The sequence below is a fragment of the Callorhinchus milii genome, unplaced genomic scaffold (genome assembly GCF_018977255.1).
Source record: "Callorhinchus milii isolate IMCB2004 unplaced genomic scaffold, IMCB_Cmil_1.0 Scaffold3, whole genome shotgun sequence".
Classification (NCBI taxonomy): Eukaryota; Metazoa; Chordata; class Chondrichthyes; order Chimaeriformes; family Callorhinchidae; genus Callorhinchus; species Callorhinchus milii.
The window spans coordinates 43,024,788-43,050,403 of NW_024704744.1; the positions used below are offsets into that span (position 1 = coordinate 43,024,788).

Sequence of the window (25,616 nt, forward strand, 5' to 3'; positions counted from 1 at the left end):
GTGGGTGCTTGGCAGCATACTTACTGGCATTTGCATTAATGCTCTTCCTGGCAAAGGTCGGATTTGGAGTGAGATCTCGCGGGAGCTGGAGTTGGGCTGGACTGAGAGTTGGAGCTGCCGATCGATCGCACAGCCCACTTCCCCTTTAGTAGATGGCTGCTCAGCCATTTCAGTATTTAAATGTTTATAGAGAACAACTGGATATAATGCTCTTTTTCCTGAGTGCTCAAGGTGTTCGTTATACCGAGGTCAGCCTGTATATTAATGTTAACAAAAACAGATGTCGCTGGGACCATTCAGCAGGTCAAGCAGCATCTATGGAGAAGGGAAAGTGAGTCAACATTTCGGGTCCACAACCCAGTTCTGACGAAGGATCATGGAAATTGACTCACTTTCCTTTCTCCATAGACGCTGCCAGACCTGCTGAGTGTTCCCAGCAACTTCTGTTTTTGTTTCAGATATCCAGCACCTGCAGTATTTTGCATTTTATTAATGTTAACTGCTGGCCTCGACAGCATCCAAGGCTGCACTCTCCACATCTCAAAGCCAGTCAGAAACCTCGGGGTTCTGTTCGACCCTGAGCTGTCCTTTCTTCCTCATATCCGCTCCACAACTGGCACCGCCTTCCATCACCTCCGGAATATCGCCAGACTACGGCACTACCTCACCCCTCACGCTGCTGAAACTCTGGTCCACGCCTTTATCACCTCAAGGCTGGACTATGGGAACTCTCTCCTCGCCGGCCTTCCCGGCACCTCCCTCCACAAGCTGCAGGTCATTCAGAACTCTGCAGCTCGTGTACTCTCCCGCACCAGGCTTCGGGACCACATCGCTCCCACCCTCGCTCGCCTCCACTGGCTCCCCATCCCCCAGAGGATCGAATTCAAGATCCTCATCCTCACCTACAAGGCCATTCATGGCCTTGCTCCCTCCTACCTCTCCGACCTACTATCCCCCAACTTACCTGCCTGTACCCTCCATTCCTCTGGCTCCGGTCTGCTCCACATCACCCGCCCCAACCGCCCTACCATTGGTGGCCGAGCCTTCAGCCTCTCAGCCCCTAGGCTCTGGAACTCCATCCCCCAGTGCCTTCGCCGCCTCCTCCCTTTCCTCCTTCAAGGCCGGTCTCAAGACCTTTCTCTTTGACCGTGCCTTCAGCTCCCCTCTCGACTCTCTACCCCCTCCTCGCTCCCTCCCTTCCCTCCCCTCACCCTGACCATTTCCCCCCTGCTCGGGTCCCGACCCAACTGTCCAGCGCCTTGGGATGCCCTCCCGACGTGAAAGGCGTTCTATAAATGGAATTTTGTTGTTGTTGTTATCAGGTAAGGATGGCTCTAAGATGTTTTAAGTGTCAAAATAACGTATTTCTCTTATGTCCAATGAAATATAGTCTATTATGAAGCTGTCTCCAAACTCTACTACTCCATCAACAAAACTGGAGCTGTTGTAAAAGCTTGAGGTTCAATAAACGATTACCACAATCATGTGCACTCAACATCGCACAAGGAAAAATGAAATCATTAAAACTATTTGTTGAAAGAAAAGGCAAGATTACGAATAGAAAGACCATTAAAGAGCATAAAGTAGTCAAAGCAATAGCTTTTTAACACATCCATCTAATTTAATTTAACATATTAACACATATAAAGCCAAGGCGGAACACAATTCTCTTTAATAGAGCATTCTATTATTTTCATCAATAATTTGTAGCAGTCTTCATTGGAAGCCCAATTTTAATGTAGTCACTTGGCCACTGGAAGCAAATTAAATAAGGTACAAAATGAAAAGTATCCATTAGAGAAGGAGTATTTGAGTGTGATTGCTGATCATTCACTGATGATTTCCAGACAACGTGAAGTGGCTGTCAAGAAAGCTAATCAAATGAGATTGTATCTTGAGGGAATCCACTGTAATTTGAAATAAGTTATGATATATTTGTGAAGATCACCAGTGAGACCATTATTTAGAATATTTGCACACAATTATGAACGCCCTATTTCCACAAAGACATTGAAGTATTGGAGAAGAAGAGAAAATGTGGGACTAAGAGCTCTAAATTCAAAGAGGCTCAGAGTTAAGCTTCATGAGAAAAAATTGATAGGAAGCGGAGGACATGATCCAATGAGCGGTGGGGGGGGGGGTGCAGCAAAACACTGTGTAAAAGCTGAGGGAATGGTGAGACAGAGGAAATTGCTACTCCAAGCTATGCCAGGCTGGCTGGTCTGTCATCAGCAGTGACCTCGTGGCTCAGGAACTGAATTATTGAGACCACCACAGAGGGCTGACTTGATTTGACATTCCATTGCCAAGCACATCACCTTGAACAAGTGCAGTTCCAAACAACCCCTATTGGTGTCGTTTCCTCCTTGCCCCGCTCCCCCACCAACACACACACACACCCCAAGGAGAATACAAAGTCCATGATGAGATAGGTTTTGTATTTTGCATGAATTAAGAAGAGGTTTGCTTGAAGGGATGGATGTATGGCCTTCTCCCATTCATGCTTTACGTTTTTCTTATGAAAAATATTGACAGAACAGCAAAAGCAAGATCAGGGCAACAAGTGAGGTACATTTCTAGCTTGTGCTTGAACATATTCTGTGCAAGATATTTTGGATACATTAGATAATAAGCTACTTTGGAACAGCATGATAGAGCTTTCGATCTCTGTACCATTTTGACAATCCTCCATGGGAGGGTTTAAGCGGGGTCTCCTTGGGAGCTGAGCTGGCTCCAAGGTCACGTGCTTGGCAATGGAATATGGGAAATCAAGCAAACTCTCTTTGGCCTGACTCAGGCAAGTCCATAGTACTCTAGGGGACGGCAGGTAACAGACCAGCTGGGCTGGCTTATTGGCAGGATTTGACAGAACAGCCACTGCAAGCAGGGATTTTTTCCCACTCAGCTCCTGTTAAACCTGTAAGCCAAAACCCTAATGTAGTGGGAAGCTTGCCAGTGTGGTTGGATATGCTTAAGCATGGTGATGAGTTTTTGCATGTGTCAAGATACCTGGTTAACCAAACAAATGGCATGATGAATACATGTACACCAGCACACAGCATCAGATGTATCACATACTTCAGGGGAGACATCCACAAAGCAGTGAATAAATCAAATCCACTGTACATAGTATTATCTTGTTATGCTTATAAAATACCTGAAGATTGGTGAAGGTCAATGGAAGTGACAGCATTCGTATGCAAGGATGAAAATTCCATTATAAATGTTGTTTTAAAAAAAATGCTCAATTGGAAATGAAAGGCAGAAAATTCTGAGGTGTAGCAGATGCAGCTTAGTTAGCATATAGCATTTCAGCAACATTTAATTTGATGATATTTTAGACTTAACGTTCTGCTGCCATTTTTGTAAAGCTAACCTATTAGTCAGTATGAACAACTTAATTGCTTTTTTGTCGTGTCTCCACTGTTAAGAGAGACAGCTTTCTGCAAAATTCTTGTCAAATCTTTCCTGTCGGCTGGATGTGGACCTGCCTAAAGGATGGTGCTGACTCATGTTCCGTGGACTGTGCTGGATTAAAGTGGTAATGAGCCTCTACTATTGGCTTGCTCTATTAACTTGGACACTTTTGAAGGAACATATGTATGATTTGTTGTTGACTATGTAAAAAGTCAATGATGTATATAATAAAATTCATCCCTGGTCTAAGAACTTACAGAGATGCCACAATAAGCACAAAAGAACTGGGTCCTGCTTTTCACACACAAAAAAAGATTGTATGACTGAGGAGAGTCTTAGTATCCTTGTTGGTTTTAAGGTACATCAATAATTATTCATGACTTGGATGAAGGTATTTGTAAACATAATGTCTACCCTTGCAGAGACAGAACAACTGAAGAAGCAACAATTCAGAAGGATTTGGATTTAGATTTCTTTCAATAGCAACAACTTGCATTTATATAGCGCCTTTCACGGTGGCAGTGTCTCAGAGTGCTTAACAGTGAACCAGGGAGAGAGAGGTGTCCATAGGAAATGTCATAGAGGAGGGTCATCAAAAGCGATCTGAAGATGGAAAAGAGGGGGCAAGATAGAGGGATTGTGCATAGACTTCCACAGTTTCAAGACATGGTAGCTGAAAGCTATGACAAAATGGTGATATGTTCAGTTAAATGGAAATCAGTGTAAAATAATTAGAATAAGAGCAATGAGCTAAAAGGAGTGTGTTCAATGGAACAATTGTGCTGATCAGGAAAAGGTTTAACAGTTCTTGTATACAAATCTGTGACATAGTCCACCCAGTGTTGGGGCTATGGCAAAGCTGGTAATTATTTGATTGCATCAACAGAGGGTCAAAAATGACATTGTTTTTGTATAAGATGTTGGTCAGATGAAATCAGGAGTTTTGTGCGCAATTGTCACTAAGTCTAGCGTAACAATCTCCAGAGTAATTATTCATTGATTTCATTGCCATTCACAAAATCAGTCACGATACTTGACAGTAATTTTGAAGCATTGTGAGACATTTCAATATAAGGTGCTAGAAAAACACAAATTCTTTCTTTCTTTGATCATCAGGAAGATATTATTGTCCTCAAGAAAGTACCGAGCCACGACGATTCCAGGCAATTAGAAATTTAAATGCTGAAAAAAAATTGGACCTGTTTTCTTTGGAATCAATCCCCTGTCTTTGCAGATTTACCCGATCACAGTAGGGGTGTTGCAATTGCACTTAGCACACCAGGAGTTTGCACTGATTGCTATGTAGTTACTCCTGCTTGAACTGTCTGTGTGTGGAAATTGGGCAAAGAAAGAATTGAGCTCAGCTGTGATTCACTCCCCCACCCCCAATAACCCGCATCGCCTGCTAACACTCACTGTCAATACCTCACACATGAATAATGGCTACTCAGACACATTTATGCAGCAGTGCCCTGGTGGAATGAAACATGTCTTCAAAGGAGATGGGGAAGAGATGTCTTTAAGGTGGCTCAATGACAAGTTCAGCAATCAATTAGAAGGCTATGGTGAAAAGGCAATAAGTGGTATTGAGACACATTTAAAAGACTGGTTTGTTGAACCTAATGGCATTTTCAGATTATTACAAGATACATTTTCCAATATGTTTTAAAACTCCGAAGCAGCAATGAAAAAAGCTAAAGTGATCCCGATTGCTTAGCTATGCTTGTTTTATCTGAAAAGCAGACAATACTGGAGATCCGACATGTAGCTTGCAATAGGTCACTTGTCTACAAGCATCTAAGAAACAAATGAGTAATGGCTGTTTTTTTAAAATTAAAAGTTTCAGGCTAAACATTGGCAGAAAGATAAACAGGGTAATAAATTAAAGCCCATAAAACAGAGCAAACGAAGATTGTTGGACATCATTTGAGAAAATTTGTAAGAGTAACTCCTAACCATAACATTAGCCTGATTTAATGAGTATTTACTTTTTAAAGAATAATTTTACTATATAAGTTAATATTGGTAGGACCATGAGCATTAAAGAATGCGAAGTGTAAATTTTCCTCTCTGACATCAATGGAGGAGTAACATTAATAACTGGAATGCGATGTTTTAGTGCAGGTTACCAGCTTAAGTAAATTGATTTTCTATTAAACATCAAGTTTCACTCTCACAATAACCTCATTGAAATGTTCACCACGTTCAAGATTTTGGCAATAAAATATAAAATTGTGTTTTTCGGAAAATGCAAATCAAAATTTAAATATTTCTAAACATATAACAAAATATACTATTCCTTAATTAAGGATGAGGATTAAAATGTGTTTAGAAATACCTCTCCCTTTCCCCCACCCCCACTCCACCTTCTGAAAAATAATAATAAGTTATTATTAAAAATAATAATGAACCCCATCGAACTGCCATCTTGGTTTCAAATTTAGGACTGAAAGGTCGCAATCCAAACTACCACTGGCACTCAAAAACAACTTGAACAATTGGTCCGAATTTAATGTGTAGGGTAGGCCTTGCCAGCCTGAGATACTACTATTTTTAGGTCCAGTTGTATGGATGCCTAGAAAATACTGTATTTTTTTTTGTTAATTTTTTTAACAGGCCTAAAACTGAACGAATTGGGCCCTGGATTGCAGCCTTTCAATGCTACTTTAAAACACCAATTTGCATGTATATATAGTACCCTTCACATAGATAATATCTTGGGAGAGCTACACAGTGATGTTGGGTTGAATGCCAAGCAAGGGGGAAGGGGGACAAGGGAGGTGACGATAGGCACGGTTTAAGATTTTAAGATGGAGTTGAATGGTAGATAAAGAGGGGGCATAGAGGCAGGGAGTTTGGGAGTTGAGGGGCATACTGACTGAAAGCTCAGTCGCCAATAGTGGCACAGAGGGGCAAGGAATATGCAACAGATCTGTGTTAGTTGAGCTTAAGAAATAAGTAGATGAGTGGGGTTCAAGCAGATTTACATATGAGCTTCTTTAAGTCGATCTGTTCAGCTAGACACAGCTAAACAAGCCTGATGAGGATGGTGTTATTGGTGTGCAGAGTTTCTGATGTGATCAAACAGGCTTTACAGGATAAAGCAATATAGAATGTCTACAAAATACAGCCAAACACTCAACAGCAATTCCTGTGAAGTACTTTGAGGCATTCTACTAACACGAAAAGCACTATATCAAATGCAAGGATTATTATTAGATGAGACATTAAATCAAAGTTCCAACCTGCCTGGTCCTGGAGACATTAAAATACTATAATACTTCAAAAGAGAGCATTTTTGACTGGTTGTCTGGCTAACAGTGCTGCAGATTAATTGGTCACCTCATGGCTATTTGTGGGACCTTGCTCACTATACTTGACAGTAATTACCAGTGAAACGCTTTTGAGACAGTTTGCCATGATATTCAAGAACTATAAAAATCTAGGTTCTTTCTTAACAAAAATAATAAATTGCCCTAAATGGACAATTCTGTAGATATCTGCCAGATTAATCTGAATGGGAGAGATCATGTTTACTGAAAATAGACAATTAATTAGTTAATAATGAAAATACATGTATTTAGTTTCTTATCCTATAAACCAGGCCTCATTGCTTTGACATGACTCAGTAACAAAACAATTACTGACTCTGGTAAAAGACTCTAAGGCAGTATGCAGCATAGCGCTTTGTTCTGCTATTAGAACTGCTTCAGGTTTTGCCTCACAAAATAACCAAACTTGACTTAACTTCGCACCATCTTCATCCTTAAGGTACATAGGAACATAGGAATCAGAAGCAGAAGTAGGCCATTCGGTCCCTTGAGCCTGTCCCACCATTCAATAAGATCATGGCTGATCTTCTAACCTAACTCCATCTGCCTGCCTTATCCCCATAACCCTTAATCCCTCTATCCTTTAGAAACCTATCAAAGGTGAGCAGAAAATGCGGAAGAACCATGTGTTATTTTTGAAACAGGATGAAACTCAGTACTGTCACGCTTATCCTATTCTTGCAGACTTTTGTAACGTAAATAATATGTATGTATAACTAATATATAATATTATTTAAGGGAAATGGGGAGGTCTGCCCCTTTAAATGGGTTCTGTAAGATTTCAAGTTGCAGCTTGCAGCACAGAGCTAGAGAGCAGCATACACGTGTTGCAACAAAGTGATAGATCCAGGGCTGCTTGATTGACAGTCAGCTACCAAGTAATGACAAGCAGCCTGCAGAGTGCAATGACACGTGGAGCTAGCGAGGGAAAAACCCCGAAAAAAATCCTCGAAAAAACTTGCATCGTACAGTGGGTGGAGTCGCACACCTATATAAAGCAATGCTCGGCAATCCTCGTGGTCGCTAACTAATTGTCATCATCTGGTATGCACTATCCTGTACAGGATTACTCTACGGTCAGGTTGGTTTCATATTTATTTACTAATGTAGTTTGTGCTGCCAGTTGTTTTAGCTATTTGTGATTTTATATTTGATCCCACTGTTGTATATCTTCACTGTTGTGTTCCTTATATGCAAGGTCGCTCAGGGTTGCTAGTTTTTAATAAAGTGCTGTTGTTTCTACCGAATGTATCCTCGAGTCTCTGTAGTATTCTTGACAAGAAAAGGAGTAAGCACTTCGGAGAATATTGTCAACATCGGAGGCCTACTAGTGCGAGCAGACTCCAATTAGACATTCCAGTTACCAGGAATTGGGGTTAACTGGGAATACCTGTCCGTGTGTGACTCTGACTTGCTTGAGTCACCTTTGAAATAGTGACTCACACCGAGAGGAATAAGAGAGAAGCAGAGGCCACTTAGTACGAAAGTGTTAATAAAATTTGCGCATACATCAAGGGTGAGAACTGTCTCAGTATGAATAACAATGTCTATTATTTTCACAGCTTTGTCCTTTTGCAGCAAATGAAAAGATGCTTGCCAAACTTATTCATTAAAGCAGCCCATATCTTAAATAGATATTCACATCAGAAACCGAGCAATAGGTGCATTTGGAAAGCAGCTGAAATCCTAAATGAACATTGTGTACAAGCGTTCTGTGATAATGAATTAATCACTTGGCTTCTGTTACTGTTTCGATGGTGAACTAATTAGTTTTCTTGACTTTTGTTATCTTGGATTGAAAGGCACGAAAAGCTAAAATTCATCCTCTGGCTCATTACAAAGAGGTCATATTGGAACTAAGCTCATCAATCCAAGCAGAAGAAGGCAACTGTAGAAATCAAACTTAGCTTTGCTCAAGGATATATACAAGGTTTTATTCATCGATTTGTTTATTAATGTTTTTTGAGTATGAGCACAACTTTTCAATGTAACTATCTTAAACTGCGGTATTACTTGATATACTTATAATCTAATAATCATGGTGCTGTCTTTAGGTGTCATCCTAAATCAAAACCGATTAAGTAATGGTCAAGATCCTTGTTAACGGAGTACTGTAAGTTGAGAACACAATGGCTGGGGGATTTCATTTCTATGGACTGTATAGTATTCTTTTGTCGTTTTAATTAGTGTTTTTCCCCCCAAAAGGTACCCTTCAGGTTTCCCCAGGCTACTTACGCACCATTCCATGAGACCAGGAAGTTGACAAGTTCCCAAATCTCTGGTAGGTAGACAAAAGTGACCGCTTATATATGAGATTTCCCTTTCCTCCTGAGGCCTCTTGCCTTCCACTCTGATGGCATAGCCAAGATCAAAGAACGTCATTCGGATCTCAGACGCTGTGTCTCTTTTTCTCTGAGACTCTCTTCCCTGCCTCTTAGCTGTTCACTGTTAATATTTGCATTCGTATAAAAAAAATCCAGTAGCGTGCATGCCTAAGAAGTGCGAGATTACCTGCATGAAGTTTTTGTCCTCCATTGTGCAACACAGGCAACTCAGAGAAGGGAATTTCTCAAGGCATCTGCCCACAAACAGTCACTCCGTTTCACAGTAAATCCCTGTGAAGTGTGCTGGGATGTTTTCCTGATGTGAAAAATGCTATACCAAATGCAAGGATTATTATGATTACTACTGACTGGGGTTTCTTTGCCTATATTTCACAACCCTGTAGTGTACTACTGTTCTGATTAGTCTGTAATTATAAGGCAAATACCATTCTTTAAACTACAATTTAAGCTTAAAAAAAATTTCTAATTCACTGAGATGAATGAAAACCTGAGTTATAGAATTCAAATGATATTAGATATTAATTGGCTGCTAGGGAGTAAATGAATACCTGTTCGTTCACAATGTAGTTTATAATAATAATCCTTGCATTTGATAAAGCATCTTACAACAACGTTAAAGTGTCTCATTGCGCTTAACATCATATCATATCTCATGACTTTGTGGAGTCCTGTAGCTCAGTGGTTAGAGCACTCGCTTTGCAAGCGAGAGACCTGAGTTCAATTCCAGGCAGGGCGAAACCTTGGGCAAGTTTCCTTACTCCACACGCCTAATAATAATCCCTCCAAAACCCAAAACAATAATAAATTGGTCATTTTCAATCTACGACTGTTTGTGGGACATTGCTGTGCGCAATTGGCTGCCGCGTTCGCCCACAAATATACAGTCAATTCACTTTACAGTATATTCTGTGAAGCGCTTTGGGACGTCCTCCCGACGTGAAAAGCGCTATATCAAATGCAAGGATTATTATTATTATGACAGAGATGGACTCACTCCCCACAACTTTTCCCAATTATAAAGTTATAAATTATAAATATAAATTATAAATATAGCAAATTCTCTTAAGAGGCAACTTAAAGAGTTTTGACTTTTTTGTGGATAACAGCTTGATATTTATAGAAACCTTTAATGAATAGCTAATAATAAAATTGTACTCACTACCTCTCTTAATGAACACCTCCTCATCTAGTACACATTTATACTTTTTGTCCAACGTATATCGCTTTACTTTTGTCTACATTAAAATTTATCTTCTTCAGCCAGTCTCCGTATGTCATCTGATTAAACGGTCCAGATCTTCTTGCAGCAGAAAAAGGGAACCTGCAATATCACTCAATCTATACTGATGTACTAACAGATGTACTAATTGATACACTACTGTAAAAACATGATATGTTTAATGTCTACATTTGTTAGTTTCTGCAATGTATGTACTCTATGGATCACTGCTGATTTCTAATGGCTAGCTTTATAAAAGGGGAAAGTTGTCAGGTAGGTGGAAAGAAACAAGGGGGTGCTAAGCAATGGCACACAAAATAGACACCAGATTGGATTTAACAGAGAATAAGAGGACACAAAGAAAATACTGTACTAGAGGTTAATCCCCTACGATCAGCTGTTTCCTGGCAAGGTTTTGGGCTGAGCCTAATTATTTTGGGTTGAAATCGATTTGCATAAAGATAAAAAGGCTTAAGAACACAAACCCAGCATGCTGCATTTTGTTTAACTAAAGATGGCCAAATATATGGTAGATAGAATCTCAATGTAGGATTGATTTCCTCTTCAGTAATTGTCATTTTTTAAAATTATTTTCGTTATTTGGGGAAAACGTGTTCAGCATGCCGTGTAGGGTGATGTTCAACCTTTGTACAAAGATTAAGGATTCAGCTTTCAACTAGGAATAGTTATTGACATTTGGTATGATTCTTTAATGTTAATTTGATGAATTTTAGTTATAAATTAAATTAGTGTTGAGTAATGAAAACCAATCGTGAACTGTGATTATAATCCACTTCCTGAAACAAAATGGGTTCTGTGTATTCACTGCACTTGTCTACTACCATTTACTTAAAAAAACATATTTTATTATGGTGTTTATGTATTTAATGTTCTGAAACAGTGTTTCATTTATTATTATTATTATTTGTGTGAAGAATGTAGTTTAACTCCATGTGTGTTTAACTTTATCTATTACACAATACCATATATTGGTATGTTTCTGGTCGATACACTGGGCCTCTTATATGGAAATATTTTAGCTATCAAGATTAAATCTGTATTTATGTAGTGGTGATGGTGAGAGTGGGGAGAAATAATTTATCAATGTAAATTGGCAGGTATGTACTGAATCATTCAAATTATTTTATCTCAAAAAGACATGTGGGAGAGAGAAAAAAAATCTCAGTCAAAAGAAATAGGAAAAATTAGCAAAATGTGAGGCAAAATTGTTCTGAAAGGATCATTTATTCACCCAAATTATACAAAGTTCTTAAAAATTATAGTGGGAAAAGAACACCTTTGTAGTATCCATCAATTCTTGACTCTTATGTTTTATGCTTCAGAATAGATGAACAGAATATTGAATTTTTGGTTTCATAGTGAGGAATGATTAAGTGGAAAGCTAACACTTGAGCAAAGCTCTTAGTGCAGCACCCAATATTTGATGCAAAAAATCCTTTCATTTTCCAGATTTGATTTTTTATTTATTTTTTCTCAATTCTAACTACTCGTTAACTCCAGTTCTGCCATTTTATTTGTCACCTTTGTGAAAAATAATGCCAAACGTTCCAAACCCGCACAGCAGGAAAAAAAGGCTGGCCCCACTGAACTACTGGGATCAACCACAAAAGAAGCATTGGACAGCCAAAATAGTTGAACTACACGCACTTCAACGTAGGCAGCATCTTTTTCATTATAGGTCGACTTAAAATGGAAGGCATTCCATCAGCACCATCTGTGTAAACCCAGCACCAAAGCTATTTAGACAAAACAGATCTTCTTGCTCTGTGTTAGAATCAAGGTCACAGAGATAAAAGATTAGTGTGGGGTTTGTGTATCATGGCTGTAGTTTTGGGTGCATTCATTCCAAAATAAAGTTTATGCAGTTCAAAGGAAATAGATTGAGACGTTTAAAAATAGTCCAATACAATTTCTTAAAAGCATACAGTACATTTTGTATGCAATCAAATCTCAATAACACAAATTACCATAAAGCACATACATTCCTAAAATATATTGTTAATCTGGTCACACAAATAATCTCTGAAACAACAAAAAGCATTGAAAAACAAAGTACTGAAATCAATAAGAAAATGTTTAAAATATTTGACGGCAGCTAAACTGGATTTTGCTTGGGGCATTGGAATTCCATCAAAATTCATATTGAAAATAAATAATATAACTGAGGAGTTTGCAGCAACATCATAAAGTGATAAATAACTAATTATAGTCGACCGACACAAACTCGGAGTCTGATAACGGGATAATATTTGGCATTGGTGCTACAGAGCAAATATTGTGCTTTTATGAGCTTATTTTCCATTCCGCCATCTTAATATGGCAACTGATCCATAGAAAATTTGGTGATGTTGGAATGACCTACACAATTAGGGAACAACAAAAACTGGGCAATTACCTCATGAAAACAAACTATCTACCATCACATGGGTTTTCATAACTGAGAACACAGGCTGAGAAATTCAAATTCTGGATGGATAATAGTGGTTTGCAGTTCTGCCTGTTTCCATAGTCGTAGAAAGCTTGTGGAATTAACCATAATGCAAAACATTTATGAAATAATTGTCAAATCTAATTATATTCTATTCCTCCAATAGAATAAATGTATTATTTTATGATAATAGGATAATGTAATGATAGTCAGTCTCAAAATGTTTGCCAAACTAACTCTCTTTTCAGATGCTGTTTAAACTGCTGCAGATGTCCAGCATTTTTTCATTAATTAGATCTTAATTATTGCTGCTACCAGTATTTATAATGAACAGAAGATGCATTATCATTAAAATCATTCTAAACCTGTACTTATAGAATTATGTGGTACATTACTATTGCTGGTTCAAATCATGTGATTCAATTGTGGGAACTGGCATTCATCACATCCACCTTGCTAACCCATAGGCAACACCCACCCTCAGATATCACTATCCTTCTATACATCATAAAGAATAATATGTTCTGAAAGGTTCTCCAAGACAGCAATGCAGTTTAGGATTTATGTACATTGCTGCATTGCAGATATATGTCATCCTGCATATAATGTGGTTGTATATTTTTGATCTATTCCGAGTGTCATTGTTCCTATGTAATAGCTTTTTTCTCTCTCTTTCAAACAATGAAATCTATTAGTACAGTCAATTATTGCAGCTTCTGATGCATTACTTGTTTTAAAAATATGGATACAAAATTATTTTTATAGCCACTAGCACTGATTTGGCTATAACGTCTTTCTTATCTACCTTCTGAAAATTACCAGAGTGCAAAAGTTTAGTACCATGGCTAAAACTATTTATAAATGTTGGATATTTAACCTATTATTATTATTCAACATAAGGGCTACAATCAAAAATATTTCTGTAGGCCCCTATTTAGCGGCACAATTTAGAAGATGGTTATAAAGCCTGAAATTAGGAAGGAAGTAATGTTAGAAAGGAGATCAGAGTCTCGACTATAATTAAAACGCTAAAATCTGCAGTAGTTTTGCTAGTTATATTAAAATATAATTGTCATATTCCTTACAATTTATTCATCTGAACATTGTAATTAATAGGACTCCTGCCTTTCCTGATTCAGAAATTCACTTTTTGTCTAGTATGCCATCACCTCAAATGCAACATTTAGAAACTGAATGATGAAGCAGATTTTGAAACATGCAATAGAACAAAAGTAGTGCAGAACAAAGGGAAGCATCTTTAAAATAGAGCTAAGATGGTTAAAAATGAAATCAGAAAACATTTCCTCACGAAAAGAGTTTTGAGAATGTGAAATGAACTCTCCTGAACATCACAAATTAGATAACGTGGAAAGTAAGGGTATTAAAGGGCATGGAGAAAAAGTGAATAAACGAAATTACAAATATAAAAAGGATCAATAATCTAGTTAAATGGCAAAACAAGCTCAAAGGCCAAATGTTCCTACATTCTTTTGTCTGGTTTATAAACTAATATATATTTTCATTTTCTTAGATATATGAGATACAAGTTACTAAGGCATACCTTTATAGATATTACTTACCCTTCTCCCCCTACTTTTGTTATTTTCAGACGAAAGTCAACAGAATTGTGACTTGGCGGTTTCCACTTCAATATATCATCACATCGGCCAGGTTTGTACCTCTGTTTGAAGTTAAAAAAAATTGGACTTAGCTGCACATACTCTTTGTGGCTACGTAAATTAAACAAACTCAGAATTTCAACTAATCAGACATCTTTTAATGCAAACTATTAAAATACCAAATTTAAGGAATAAAACATATATTTTATTATTAGGTCTATGATTCTGAGGTAAGAGTCCATTCAATTGACTATATTTTCTGGGTGAATGACGCTTATACACATTGGAGCCCCAGTGTGAATGAAGTCAGGCCGTCAAAAGTTTTAATTGCATGCAAAGTGCGTGGAGAAAATGAGTGAAAGGAATTACAAATTTAGAAAGTATTCATAAACTAGTAAAATGGCAGAGCAAGCTCAATAGGCCAAACAGCTCCCTCCTGTTCCTACATGTACAAGATTTTTTCCAACTTTGAAATGGCAGTACAAAGTGGTGATTGGATATTGTTAGGTACAGAGTTAATGAAGAGAAGACAGAGAGAGATACACACACACACACACACACTCAATAGAAAGTCAGAGAGAGAGAAATTGTATTGGGAGAGAACAGGGCCAACACTTTGCTGAAAGATTTATTACGACAACTAAAGTTTGCTTATATACAGCAAAGTTAAAAACAAGTTATGGTTCGTTCTTTACCTTGTATTTTCTGTAATAACCCATTGTATGAAAACATATTTGAAAGGTGGATATGTGTGTTAAATTCACTATTAAAGACATTATGAATTCCTGTGGAATACCAGAATGAATTACACCAATGTCCTACTACATTTCAAAATACTTTTCATAATCCATCAAAACATACAACCATAGATGTTTATAGTGCAGAAGACCTTTCGGACCATTGTCTCTGTGCTGGCTCTTTTAACTGCAATGATTTTATTCTCCACTTACCTCTCTTTTCCCCATAACCCTGTAGTTTACTCCTTTTAGTTATCTATCTAGTTCGTTTTTGAAAGATTATATGGATTATGACTCAACCACCTGTCCCGGCAGAGCATTCCATATCCTAATAACTCCGTGTGTGAGAACATTTCTCCTAACTTCCCATAGACCAAACCATCTCTGATATCATCCAAGTAAATCTCCTCCGACCCACTCTTGACATCCTTCCTAAATGGGGTGACTAAAACTGGACACAACATTCTAACTGCAGTCTAACAACAAGATTACACGTCAGGAGGACGTCCCAAGGCACTGGTCAGTATACAGCATTTCAGACCCGAGATGAGTCAGGGGGGAGAAGGGAGGGGAGGGGAAGGGGGATGACCAATGGCATGGAAGAAGAGGAGGATTTTGAGGTGGGACTTGAAGGAGGCTAAAGAGAGGGCGAGGTGGAGTGATTGGGGGATGGAGTTCCAGAGGTTGGGGGCAGAGTGGCTGAAGGCTATCCCGCCAATGGTGGGGTGGGTGGGTCGGGAGATGTGGAGCAGGCCGGAGCCGGCTGAGCGGACGGAATGGGTGGGTTGGTAGGCGGTTAGGAGGTCATAGCGATAGGGTGGGGTGAGGCCATGGAGGGCTTTGTAGGTGAGGGCCAGGATCTTGAACTGGATCCTCTGAAGGATAGGGAGCCAATAGAGTCGGGCGAGAATGGGGGAGATGGGGTCACGGAGTTTGGTGAGGGAGAGGACACGGGCTGCAGAGCTCTGGATTATCTGCAGCCTGTGGAGGGAGGAGTTGGGAAGGCCGACAAGCAGGGTATTTGCATAGTCGAGCCTGGAGGTGATGAAGGCATGAACAAGAGTTTCAGCGGCCTAAGGGGTGAGGTAGTGGCGGAGTCGGGCGATGTACGGAGGTGAGGGAAGGCAGAGTGGGTCATGGCTTGGATGCGGGGAAGAACAGACAGTCAAGGGTCGAACAAGACACCCAGGTTCCTGACTGGCTGGTGAGTTGAACCATCCAAGGGCAGGTCTGCGAAGAGGAGGCGGTGTATGAGGATGGAGTGGTCGACAGTGTCGAAGGCGGCAGAGAGGTCGAGGAGGACAAGGAGGCAGAAGGAGCCCTGATCAGAGATGTTCAGAATGTCATTAGTGACTTTGACCAGGGCTGTTTCCATGCTGTGGGCAGTGCGGAAGCCGGATTGGATTGGAAGTCTAATGATTTATGTAAGTTTAACATTACTTCCTTAGTTTTATATTCTAAACCCCTATTTATAAAATTTAGGATTACATTTGCTTTGACAGCTTTGTCCACCTGCCTTTCCTCTATTAAGGATTTATTTACACTAACCGCTAAGTGCCTCTGCTCTTCCACTCCTTTTAAAATGTTACCACCTAACATATACTTGCTCCCTGTATTCTTACTCCTAAAATGTATAACCCACATTTGTCTACATTAAGTTTCATCTGCCATCTCTCTGCCCAATCAACTAATCTGTCTATGTCTCCCTGAAGTTGCATACCATCTTCTTCAGTTTGCTACATATTGGGAGACGACTTCATAATATTGCACTATTTTAAATTTTATTTGAGATGGTTTTGCAACTAGCTTATAAATACCTGTACAAGGACAACCACAGTCCTTGTGTATTTTCTTATATACCAAGCAGTACAAAATGCTTGATGACATTTTCAGATTTGCAACTAAATGAAGGAAAACATGATCGCAATAAGCAGCTGGTTAGCTGATAGGTATGGTTGATAAAGACAGTGCAGATTGCCACATTAAGTTTCCAACAAGTCAATAACTAAATCTATTTACATTCAATTAAGTCATGATGGCTGGAAAGAACTGTATGCTCTCATTCCATGTCGATATTTCAGTAAATATTCTTACTTACAGTTTGCATTTATTGCAGGATATCTAACCTGAAGAAAATATGTGGCTCATTCTTTACACTTGAGTGAGATGCTTTTTATTTTAGTTTTTTTCATTTATATAGGTTCATCTTCAATGTTAAATCGGTAGGAGATGTATTTTATAATAGTGCTGCAAATACTAAAGATCACTCTCCATTGCATTGTTGTTTACCAGATCCTATGGCAGCATATTGGATCTTTTAGAAAAGTTAGAATTGATGTATTTGGTTAGTTCACTCACATTCACATATATATATATATATATATATAAATTTACCCTTTACTTTTGTATTGTTCAAAATCATAAATTTAAATATCAGTATGGTCAGATACATATAGATGCAGACTCCTAAAATAACGCTGAGATATTTTTTTCTGATTAAAGTGCAGCCACTAGGTGGCATATACTAAATGGAATGAAGAACAAAGAGAGATCATCACCAACAAAGATTCATCATCCCACTCTTCCAGGCTCACACTGGCTAATTTATACAACAGGCATCAGTAGCAATAAAAGAGCCTTCAACCTACTTATTAACCATCCAGCTGGAGAACTGGCACTGTGCAAAAATGATTAATTGGGGAGAGAAACAAATAGCAAGTAAATAAAAATAGAGATGTAAAGGCAAAAATAAAAATAAATTTCTGAGACATAAAAATCACAGAGCTAAATAAATATGCACTATATATGTATATGCATTAAAATCTGTGGCTGAAAGCAAGAACAGAAACTTAATACTTGGAAATGTAAACATTCATGTAAACAGGAACTTATAAAATTGCTTCAGACATTTCATGAAAATGATAAAATAATTTGGAGACTGCAAACTAAAGGATTTGGGGAAGCAAAACAATACAATACTGCATTTGATACACTTGGACAGTTGCAGCAGTCTTTATTAAGTCCTGTGTACAACACTGTTATGCTGTAAAGTCTGTTACACAATTATAAAACTCGTTAGTTCCTCTTAATCCCACTAATTGAGACGTTACAAGGAAGCAATAGGACTCAATCTACAAGGAAAAAAAACTGGTTAAAATCACCTCAACCCCTGGAGTAAGTACCCCACGTGTCAACAATGATTCACAAAATCATACATCATCTTATAGTTGTAAATAACTTTAAAGGATAAGAATCAAAACAAATTGTTGGAAAGAGATCTGGCAAACACAGAGGATGGACAGAAGTTTGAACATCTGAGTCTTCAGTGAACAAATTCCTCTGGGATACATTTGGGAGTTTAGCTGAAGGGTGAAAGTCCACAACCTTTCTACAATAATGAGTGGCAGGGCTTTGCTTGGACTCCTTTAGCTCTTTAATAACTTGTCAAATAGCATCAGCACTTTGCATAATCTCATGCCAGTACTGGGTGTAGCACAAGAATCTTCAGTGCTTTTTTGTGTACTCTTTCCCTTTCTGTATCATTTTTTTCTTCTAAATCTGGTGCTATTAACCAGGCTAGGAACATCCTCTGCGTTTGCCAGATCTCTTTCCAACAATTTGTTTGGATTCTTGTCCTTAAAAGTCGTTTACAACTATAAGATGAGGTATGATGGTGGGGGAGGACAAGTTTGCAGGGCTATGGGGAGAAAGCAGGGGAATGGGATTGATTTGGATAGCTCTTTTCAAAGAGCTGGCACAGACACGATGAGCCGAATGGCCTCCTTCTGTGCTGTATAATTCTGTGATGATAGATTTAATGACAGGTTGGTGAAATATTTTGAGCCATTTTCTTCAGTAGCGGCCAGCTGTCTACTGGTGTTTCACTGCAAACATCTAAAAGCTCCATCTAGGTCTGAAGATATCTGCAAATATGATGACCTTTTACAGACAGAATACAGAGGTTAAGGGAGAAATCCTCAGTTGCTAAATCAACTCCAATTCCAGAAAGACTGGAATTGAAAATGAGTTCCTTCCAACTGGAAAGAAGCTGCAACTTCAATCATCATGGATTTTCTCAGCTTTTCAACCAATTTTTGCCCTTTCTTTTCCTATTACTCATGAAACCAGTGGTAGAAATGAAAAGAATTTCAATTTATAATCAGTGGGAATATACAATTTATAGCATGTTTTAGATGAGATTATCTTGGGGTTGTCACAGATTGAACTGCAAGTACTTAATAATAATAATAATATTATTATAAGTGCAAGTACTTGACAAAATTTTAAACTATCAAATTTGCAAATAAAATTGAAATCACGGCCGATGGCATGGTCGAAGAAAATATTAAAAAAATAAAAAATAATAGTTAGTGCTGCTTCATTGTTTAATTGGAAAAAGGTTCATAGAAATCTTTTCTGAGGAAAACTGTATCAAGGTGAAACATTTTGCAATATTTTTGACGGAAGTGGAACTGACAATAACAAAAATCCATTTCCATTTAAAGATGAGAATAATGTGCCCCTCTTCCCCAAAGAAATTCGAATTAACATAACAAGTTTTAAACCAACATCAGAACATGTGGTCATGGAGAGGTAGCGGAATAGATTAAAGAATATTTAGAAAACTGAAAGCAAACGATAGGAGTTAAGGATATCTTCTCAGAATGGCAAGAGATAGTTTGTGGTGCTCCACAGGGATCCGTGTTAGGACCTATATATAACATAATGTATAATATATACATAATATATGAATGATTTGGATTCAAATATAGAAGATGTGATGCCAAAATTTGCAGATGACACCAAACTGAGGGGCGTGTTAAACAGTGAAGAGGAATGCAGGAAGACAGACTAGCAGAATGGCAGATAGCAAATGAAATTTAACAACATAAAAAGCAAAGTAATTCACTTCAGCAGAAAAAATAAAGAATTTGTCTGTAGCCAAGATGGTAGAGGAGAAGAGAAGCAAAGAGATCTGGGGATTCAGATCCACCAATCTTTAAAAGTAGCAATATAGGTAGATGGGGCAATAAAAAAAGGGCAATGTGGTCTAGGGTTTTAGGTCCAGAAGGGCAGAGTATAAAAGTGGTAATGTTGAATTTGTGTAGAACCCTGTTAGACCAAATTTGGAATAGTGTGTCCAATTCTGTCACCTCACTACAAGATTATAGCAGCGAAGGGAAGAATAACGTGGCGGCTTAACTACATGTTACCAGGATTGACAGGTTACTGCTATCAGGATAGCCTGGATAGGGTAGGCCATTTTCACTGGAGAAGACCGTTTAAGGAGGGGACTTAATAGAAGTGTTCAAAATTTTAAAAAGCGTTTGATAAGGTTAGCATAAATAGGTTGTTCCCACTTGTTGGGTCGTTCATAACCAGGGGCCCCAAGTATCAGATAGTGACTAGGCGATCTAAAAGAGAATTTAGTAAGAATTACTTCATTCAGAGGATAGTGAAAATGTGGAACTCACCGCTTAAAGCAGTGGTGAAGCTGCATTTAAGGGGAAGCAAGTTATACACAGGAGGGAGAAGGGATTAGAAATGTATGGGCGGGAGTAAGAGCGCGTGGAGATTCGTGTGGAGTATAATCGCCCAGCAGGTTGGGCTGAATGACCTGTTTCCATGCTGTAAATTCTGTAAATTCTGCACCGAAATATGTAAAAGCAATGCTGTAGGAGAGCAGGGAACAACCTGCCACCTGATGTAGCACGAGAGAATGGAAGACCTGCTTCAGCAGGAAACTGGTGCAGCAGGACAGAGAAGGATGTGAGGAGTACATTAAAAAAACAATGTCTTACGTGAACTTTCTCTGAGGGATGACTAACTCCTTACTTTGGATGAAAAAAATCAGGAAGAACATTTACTATTTTCAAAACAAAATGCAATGACGTAACCCGCTATTAAAATACTCAAAATGTGTGAGCCACTTCAGAACGTGAAATGTCATAGCTAGACCAGAGAGTGTGACCCTGCATATCATTTAAAATGTCCTTTTTTAAATTGTAAAATGCTGATTCGTTGCCCAGTTGAGTAATTCACAAGACCAAAAAAAATCTAAATTGTTTGTAACAATTTCCAATTTTCATTTCGCTGAAGACAAAATGTACTTCAAATGACAAAATGACGATAGAGTCTGGCTCAATAGCTTTCGACTCATCAATTCAGCTCAATATATGTGACAGGCATAAGTTATATTTGGATGGACATGATCTTAAGTCAGTTTATATAAACTAATTTTGCACACTTTATTTCTGGCCAAGAATAGTAGACAAACAGCCTGGATTCAGATATTATTTGAAAGGCGACTGAAAACTGACCACACCAGGTTCAGCAAACTCCAGTGTATTTTCACACCTAAATTATTTTAAGGCTAGGTTTGAAATAAGGTCAGTGTTCCAAGACCCTATGCACCACGAAGGGCAATGTATAAATGCAAGTTGTTGTTGCTGCTGTCTAACTGGTCAATTGGAAAGGGATTATCTTGTTGGTGGTGGGAGGGGGAGGTTAGAAGATAAGGAAGCTCCAAGATGATGTGCCACTCGGGACTTGTCTCACTTGGTTCCCGTTAACTTTGCCAGACAAAGCCTGAGTTGGTCAAGCAATTGGAGGCTTGCAAGATTGTGTTTCATTGGCAAGCTATATGGTTTTATCTGGTTAAGTAGTAGCCCAACATACAACAACAATTTGCATTTATAAAGCGCCTTTTGCGCAGGGTTGTGTCTCAAAGGACTTAACAGCAGCTGAGACTAACATCGAACCAGGGGGAGTGGACTTCAAAAATTATGATAAGGATTCAAAAATTATTTGCAAGGGGGCATATGCGCACACCTTACAGCAATAGCAACCAGGATGTTTTGCATTATGCTTCAAAATTCTTGTTGTTCATAATAACCAGTCTTAGTAATTTTTACTCGATTTCTCCAATATCCCTTTTGTACTGCGGAGATCCAGAACTGTACACAGTACTCCAATATGGTCTCACCAATGATTTATACAGTGGCAGGATTACCCCACTATTTCAGCTTCCTGTTGATCTTTTGATAGATCCCAACATCTGGTTTGCTTTACTCGCTGACATAGAGCATTGTTGGGAGAGCTTCAAATTATTGTCAGGTCCTTTTCATTTTCCATACATATTATTTTCCTTCTGTTCAAATAATGGTCCCTTCCAGGATTTTTTGTTCCCATATGAAGTACTTTACATTTCTCCACATTGAATTTCATTTGCCACTGATCTGCCCATTTCCCAAGTATGTTCAAATCCTCCTGTAACCTATCTTGTTCAGCTTTGCAATCTACCACCTTCATTAGCTTGATGTCATCTGCAAATTTAGCCTCTGTGCTTGCGACTCCTAGTTCCAGATCATTTATAAAAAAATTTAACAAAAGAGGCCCAAAACAGACCCTTGTGGAACTCCACTGGTAACATTTTCCCAGTCTGATGACATCCCCTGTACCACCACCTTCTGGGTTCTTCTGGTCAACCAATTGCATACTCATTTTAATGATTCCCGCTTTCTTTACTTTCAGTACCAGCCTCTCAAGAGGAACTGTAACAAAGACCTTACTGAATCCCAGATATACAACATCCACAGTCTTACCCTTATCAAGCCCCCTGAGATGCTGTCCGGTGTGGAGGGCTCTATATAAATCCAAGTTGTTGCTGATGTTATCAAGCTCCCTTATAACACCGTCAAAGAAAACCAGTAAATTAGATTGGCAAGACCTTCCCTTCATGAACCCATATTGGGTATCATTTATGATTTTATTTCTGTCAGATGCTCCATGATTTTATCCTTAATAAGAGTCTCCATAACTTTACCCACAATGGACGTCAAACTTACTGGTCTGTAGTTTTCTGGGTCACTTTTTTTTACCTTTCTTAAAAATAGGAGTAACATCTGGCTTTCTCCAGTCCCCCGGCACCTCTCCAGTATTCAGTGATTTTTGAAAGATTTGTGCCAGCGTTTCTGTGACTTCCTCCCTTAGTTCCTTAAGTGTCCTCGGATGCAATTTATCTGGCCCCTGAGATTTATTTACCTTAAGTTTACACAGCTGTTTTGCAACCATGCTGGTAGTGATATAAATAGTGTCACAACTTTTCTCTGCAACATTCTTGAGTTTTCTTTCCAGATCAGATAGGTTACCCGTCTCCTCCTTGGTAGAGACTGATGCAAAAAAATTATTTAGTACGATTGCAACCTGTGCAGCATTACTTGTTATGTTGTCTCCCGAACCCACTTTCAGTGGGCCTATTCCATTGATTATTTTTCTTCTACTATTAATGTAACTAAAACACTTTTTGTTATTATCCCTCACATCTCTTGCCATGTTCAATTCAAAGCTTTTTTTTTACCATTCTGGTGTTTTTTTTGCAGTCCTGGCATGTCTTCTGACATTGAGTTCAACTTATTTCTGTGCCATTTTCCTTCATAGCCTTAAATGCTGTAAGGCCTAAGAAGTAAAAGATGTCGAAATAGAGCCACAACAGACAAATTACATAGCTTCAAGAGAGGATAATTTAAAGGGCTGCTGTCACTGGAGACATGAATGTGTGTTATGTGAGGTGTTATTTCCGGTAGCTCAGTGGTTAGAGCGCTCAATTTGCAAGCGCGAGACCTGGGTGGGATTCCCGGCAGGGTGAAACCTTGGGCAAGTTTCCTTACTCCACACGCCTGATAATAATCCCTCAAAATAAACAATAATAAATTGGTCATTTCAATCCACGACTGTTTGTGGGACACTGCTGTGCACAATTGGCTGCTACATTTCACCCACAAATATACAGTCAATTCACTTTACAGTCTATTCTGTGAAGCGCTTTGAGACGTCTGGAAGACGTGAAAAGCCCTATATCAAATGCAAGGATTATTGTTATTATTTCAGGAGTGAAAAGAGTAATTTATCAAAATAATCCACCTCAAATAATTGTCAAAAAGCAACATAAACCTGAATAGCCAGAGTGGTTCTGTTGAAAAATAGGTAATGATTATGAAGAATATAGATAAAGAATATAGATCTAAAAGTGTTTGCAACACTAAAATCAGTGTGGGTAATGCTTCCCCCAACCCACCCCCCAAAGCAAAAACAAAACAAACAGTACCAGGGCATATTATGCAGTTTGCACTAAATTATACTGCTTGTTTCATCATGGTAACTCCATGAATGTTCCTGCACATATAATCATTGTATGATGGGAAGACAGCAGCTCATGTGGAGAGAATAATGGATGAGAGATAGAACAGATGTCTTTAAATTGCAAGTTAATCCCAGAAAAAGCAACAACCCACGATAAGCATTTGAACTAAAGATGGATGCAATTAAACAATTTATCTGGCAAGCAAATATTGGTTTAGGCAGATTTGAGCTCCATTTGCCATTATAAATGGTTTAAATGATGGGCAGTGATTTTGACAGTATGACCAATATAATGTTAAATTAGAAGAGACAATACCAGCAGGCCAGTCAAAGAAACTCGGATGTTAACATGTACACAGTATTCAAGATAAAGGAATCATAGCTGAGTAGAAGGGCAAATAAGCAATATAAAGCAGACCAAGATTTTTCATCAGTTGGTAATCTAAACAAATGAGAAGTAAAACGAAAGAACATTGAAGAATCCTGATTAAATTACTGCACAAACTCCTACCACATCAGCAAGTGCAACAAATTCCAGACTTTGACAAACTGATGATTCATTATATATACACACCATTATATATATACACATCTTATACACACCAAAACTGAAAAATAAAATTAGAATAATAACACTGCAGCTTTATTACTGTGAAATTAAGTTTTATAGAACAAAGGACAATTTAAAATTAAAATTAAAAAAGAGATAAGCCAATTTTTGATGAATCAAATACAGGAGCATTAATAATGGAGTGTCACTGCCAGGACAATAGAGCTGGCTTCCTCACAAATTACTCTGTTCAATTCTGTCAAAGGATCTTGTGCAATTTTAGTTCTCTGCATATTTTACTGCAGTTTCATTTTGAGGAATTGTTTTTCCTTATCCTGAATGACACAATACTGTATAATCACACAGTATTCAACAAACTAAATATGCATAATATGGAACTGAAAAACAAAAAGGGAGCCAGGACAATAAATTCTCATGAAATCAATTGGTAATAATGATCCTTGCATTTGATATAGCTCTTTGCACGTCAGGAGGATGTGAATAGTGAATGTTGTTAAATATGCACTTTTTTTAGTTGATCAAACACAGATATATTTTTTTCTTCCAGAGTAATATATTTATAATACAAAATGGTTTACATTCTTCTAATTGATGATGTTTGAAAGCAGTTTCTGCGCTTTAACCATGGATCAACTGTATAATAAGTGTTTTTCCTACACCACCAGATCATGATGAAAGTGACAAAAATTAAATGATCTGAGCATATATTTTAAAATCCACAAGAGTGAATTGAGTTTTTTTTGGAAAGGTTGTTCAAACATCATTTTTTATCTCCATAAATCCTTT

At 38.2% G+C, this 25,616-nt stretch overlaps 1 protein-coding gene across 3 annotated transcripts in view; it reads right to left on the minus strand.

Annotated features, from left to right (window-relative positions):
* Positions 1–25,616, minus strand: part of rngtt (RNA guanylyltransferase and 5'-phosphatase) — a 170,265-nt gene that overhangs the window by 43,955 nt on the left and 100,694 nt on the right. For all 3 annotated transcript variants that reach the window (XM_007905080.2, XM_007905079.2, XM_042333592.1), the window contains exon 13: positions 14,343–14,443. In XM_007905080.2, the coding sequence (XP_007903271.1) occupies positions 14,343–14,443 (101 nt within the window). The remainder of the gene's footprint in view (positions 1–14,342; positions 14,444–25,616) is intronic.